The sequence below is a fragment of the Branchiostoma belcheri genome, unplaced genomic scaffold, assembly GCF_001625305.1.
Source record: "Branchiostoma belcheri isolate BF01 breed outbred unplaced genomic scaffold, Haploidv18h27 scaffold415, whole genome shotgun sequence".
NCBI lineage: Eukaryota > Metazoa > Chordata > Leptocardii > Amphioxiformes > Branchiostomatidae > Branchiostoma > Branchiostoma belcheri.
In genome coordinates, this window is record NW_017804038.1 from 60,336 (window position 1) to 65,291 (window position 4,956).

Sequence of the window (4,956 nt, forward strand, 5' to 3'; positions counted from 1 at the left end):
AGATTCCATACATGTGCGCCCGCCATTGCACCCTTCATCAAAGTTGGCGGTAACAGCCTGCGGGAACAAGGTTGTATTCATCGTGCCAGAGATCACGGATGTCGATGACCGCTCCAACGACATACAGAAAAGGGCAGATGTCCAGCAAAGCAAGCTTAAGAGTCAAGGAAAACTGTGTTGCCATGCGTTTGATGTGAAAACCAAAGATTGGAAGTACACCGACATCGAGACTGGTGCCGGTAGCCTATCCATATATAAGGACGTGGATATTCTTACGACTGCCGTCAATAACAAGCTTAATATCCGTACTGGATATACCCAGTATGCAGACCTTTACATCTACGATGTCGAAGAGAACACCCTAGCGAAGGGTGATGGAGGAGATTGGAAAGAGGACGTTCTTCGCCCGCAATGTATGCGCGAGTACAGGCACAGCCGATTGAGACAAGACGTCGAGGGCATCGTGAATACCATTAGCTACTACAAGTTTGGAGACAACCACAGCAGAAGGCAGACGATTGGAAGCCACCACATCCCCACAAGGCAGACGTTTGGAGGCCACCACATCCCCACAAGGCAGACGTTTGGAGGCCACCACATCCCCATAAGGCAGACGTTTGGAGACCGCTCCATCCCTACCAAGCAAACGCCCCTTCCCTTTGCCTTATTCGGCCACAGTTTCCTCCAGACCAAGAAGAGCCGCCTCGGGTGGTACTGCCGGGACCTTGTAGCACTGGAGAAAGACGGCAAACGAGAGCAGGGGTCACTCAGTGAGCCTACTGGAGCTACGAGCTCTAAGTGACTCGAGTTGGCCCCAAATTCACGTTAAGTGTGTGAGACAGGCAGAAGCCAAACAATCAATAACATCATTTCAAGAATGAAGGACTGCCAGAAAACCTGGTTGATCAGATAATGTGATCACCACCCCAAGATCTAATCGGAGATTAGGTGGACATGAACTACTAGCATTTTGTGAAAAAAAGAGCTCTACAGCACCAGATCACGGTACTATGGCAAGACTATTCTATTGTTTCCTGTGCTTACAAACAGCTCTGGACATGTTGGATTTATGCTAAGAATGGTAAAGGCCAAATGATTACTGCTGGTATATTATGATTAACATTGTCAATAGGATCTGTTCTAAGATATTGTCCCCAACATGTAACTGATCATAAAAGACATAAGTTGTATTTTATCAAATCCTAGATTGTTTTTCATTATTGCAAGTACCTTATTAAGTATATATGGTCACATAACCTGAACCTAAGTTGGACCACTTGGTGTCCTTTAAACTGAACAGTAGCCACCATTATGATAACCACCACTATTCTTGTTTGTAAATCATAGCTTATTTCCGGATGTTTAGCTAGAGATCTAACCGGATTTTTTTCTTTGCTAATAATCATTTGTTCGAAGTTCAGAATATGCAGGGCACATTGAAAAACGCCTTAGTGGCGATATGTACACCCTGGGTAAACAAATAAAAACAAACAAACAAACAAACAAAACATATAAACAGAAAAATAAATCAATAGACGGAATGTTGATGTCGTCAGTGTATATCTATTGTCTGGAATCAAGGCGTAAAGAATATAATGGTACTAGTACCCTCAAAGCAATAATGGGGGTATATTGAAGAGGGTATAGGGTCCTTGCTGTCAGTTTGTGAGCTATGAATTGTGCCAAGGTGAACGATCTACTGCAAATTTGTGTCAATTCAAAGCCTCAACTCATACATATATAGGGCTTGCAATAGCCTGTTTAAATAGCGCTCCTAGCGGCCGGCCCGCCTGACAGGAGGGCTGGGGGTTTCATCCTTTAACCCCAGCTAGTGAGAGATTGAACATGAGTAAACACAGGCAGGGGTGCATAGCCTGGGAGTCATCCGATTTTGTAGCCATTTTTCAGGGTAGCGAGTACAAGGAGCCCCGTTACAAAACGGGTGGCACCCAGGCTAAGGGCTGCAGCCATTGTGGGAAAATACTTACTAAAACTTCGTATAAGGTGTGATCAAACGTATGTATAAAATCCAGAGTGTATGAACCTGCAGCAATTCAAGTTTGGTCAAGTGTATCATCATGTATGAGTGTCTCCTTGTTGACTTGTGAAAACCAGCTCTATATTTGAATGCGCCAAGTACGATGGTTTATTTGTACTTCTTATAATGATTAACGTTATCATAACAATCTCCATTGCGGCATACAAGGGTCTTTCTCGTTGGAATCATATTTTCCCTTGGGAGGACATATAAACTGAAAAATAGCAAAAACAAAGTACACATGCTACTATAAACTGGGCTTGCTTTTGAAATGAGAAAAAAATGGTAGCATATAAGAGTATCCATCAGCCCACGCTCTCAGAAACTGTTATGCAGAAGTTGTAACGTTAAAGGGAACATTTCCTGGTCTCCATTCAGTCCTTGCATATTGTCCGAGCTATATGTGTCTTGATAGCATTCCATGCACTGAGACGTCTATGAAGTGAAGAACCGTCGAATAACAAACACTACTGTTCTCTGCGGAAAGTAGGGCTGAACATTGCAATTCGCAGGTTGGTGGGCTAGCTTCATAAGCCATGTTAATCATGATGTACTTCGATATGCATGTATTGCACATGCATACGTACTAACTTGCGTTGTATAATTGTGTCTATAGTCATGTTAAAACTGATATATAACATTTTAGATGTATATGCAAATGGTTTTAGTGTGTATACAAATAATGGCCACCAAGAGAGCTTGAGATGGGAAAATGGCCTTATACGGCTGAAAAAAGTTCCACCAGGTTGGTAGAACATAGGATATTGGAATTTTCTTTTTCATAGCTAGTAACGTTTCTCATCTTGCGGTTCGTCTATCAGACACCTTCGCCAGAGCTTATGACTGGAGTACTACAACTCGCCTCTGTGAAGCCAGATGTTTAGAGATCTACCTGGATTTTTTCTATGCTAATGATTAATTGTTCGAAGATCAAAGAACAGAAAAAAATAGATCAATGACGAAATGCTGATGCTGTCAATACCGCATGTAGTAGCCTGACTTAGTAGCGCTCCTAGCGGCCGGCCCGCCTGACAATTCGGGGAGGGGGTGTCAATTAATTCAAGCCAGCGAGCGACTGAGTAAACACTAGGGCTGCACCGACATCCGTTTTTTCAGGGTAGCGAGCTCGAGTGCGAGAAGCCCCGTTACAAAAAAAGGCTGATCCCCAGGCTGACTGCAAAATTGGGGAAATACTTACTAGAAGATGTGATTAAACTTGTGCATAAATTCATAGACTGTATGAACCTGCAGGAATCCATCTAGTTTGGTTTAGTGTATCATATCGTCTCGTATTTATGAATGTTGGCTTGTTCAAACCGGCTCTATATTCAAATGCGCCAAGTCGTCTATTTGTAGTCCTTATAATGATTAACGTTATAACAATCTCCATTGAGGCATACAAGGGTCTACATGTACGTGCTACCGGTTCTTTCTCTTTGGAATCATACTTTCCCTTGGGAGGACATACAAACTGAAAAATAGCAAAAACAAAGTACACATGCTACCATAAACTGGGCTTGCTTTTGAAAGAAGTAAAAAAAATGTAGGCATAAAAGAGTACCCATAAGCCCACGCGCTCCGAAACTGTTATGCGGAAGTTGTAACGCTAAAAGGAACATTTCCTGGTCTCGGTCGGTTCTTGTCCGAGCTATATGTATCTTGAAAGCATTCCATGCATTTAGACGTGTATGAAGTGAAGAATTGTCAAACACCAAAAACACTGCTGTTCTCTGTCGAAAGCAGGGCTGAACATTGGAATCATTTGCAGGTTGGTGGGCTAGCTAATTTTATAAGGCTTGATGATGGACTTTGATATATTGTACATTCATACGTACTGACTTCAGTCATAAAATTGTGTCTCTCTGTAGCTATGTTAAAACTTCCATGCGTTTATTTCTGTCCAGCAGATTTCATAGAATTCTGAGTAAACCACCGTCATGTCCTGGGATTATGAGTTCGATGCCTCGAGTGAAGACGACGACTATGATGAATTATACCGGGTTAGTACTATGACTTTGACTGATTCTGCACTTGATAACTCGTACCACGGCAGTACAAGGGTGTTAACCCCTACACTGGCCCGCAGAAGGAGCAACAGAGAATCAGATGACGGTCACAGTGTCTTTAACTACGACTATGCTGAATTGCTAGAAAATAGCCCTATACCCCCTATATACCCGAGAAGAAGAAGACCTATATTCCCTATACCCCCTATATTATCCCCTATACCCTACGACGACTGTGATGAATTGGACCAGTTTAGGACTACGACTTTATCCCCTACATCCAGCAGAAGCAGCTACATAGAATTGGATGACGGCTCCCGTCTCTTTCCAAACTACCTCCATGGGGTCGAGCGTACCGATCTTGCTAAACTTGACAACCAGAGAAAGGCTAGGAAATTCCTTGACGTGATGGTACAAGTCGATGGTAGGGAGTTTCCCTGTCACCGGGCTGTGTTGACATCCACGCAGTACTTCGAGACCATGTTGTCGTCCAACTTCTCTGAGAGTAGTTCTGGGGTCATACAGCTGCGTGAGATAGACTCCAACAGCTTCTCCAAGATCCTGGACTTCCTGTACACCGGGAAAATCCGCATCGGTAAAGATGACGTTCAGGACATTCTACAGACGGCACACATGCTATTGTTGGACAAAATTGTGCAGTACTGCCGTGTGTTCATCGAGGACAACCTCTGCCCGTCCAACTGTCTGGGCGTCATGCGCCTGGCCGACCTTTATGGTTTTTCTGTCTTGAAGAAGAAAGCATGGGACATGGCAACGTCAATTTTGTCAGACTTCTCAGACATCGCACAAGATGAGAGGTTCCTTACCCTTTCGGCACAAGAGCTCTTAGTTTTACTCGGAGATGAGTTCAAGCATCCGAGAGTTACGAATGAGGACGATGTCGTCAACTCT

General features: G+C 43.5%; 1 protein-coding gene across 1 annotated transcript in view; it reads left to right on the forward strand.

Moving 5' to 3' along the window:
- Positions 1-4,956, forward strand: part of LOC109477957 — a gene marked incomplete at its 3' end in the record, with an annotated part of 14,928 nt that overhangs the window by 1,879 nt on the left and 8,093 nt on the right. The window contains 2 exon segments of the mRNA XM_019779413.1: positions 3-798; positions 4,329-4,926. Of these exon segments, the coding sequence (XP_019634972.1) occupies positions 3-798; positions 4,329-4,926 (1,394 nt within the window).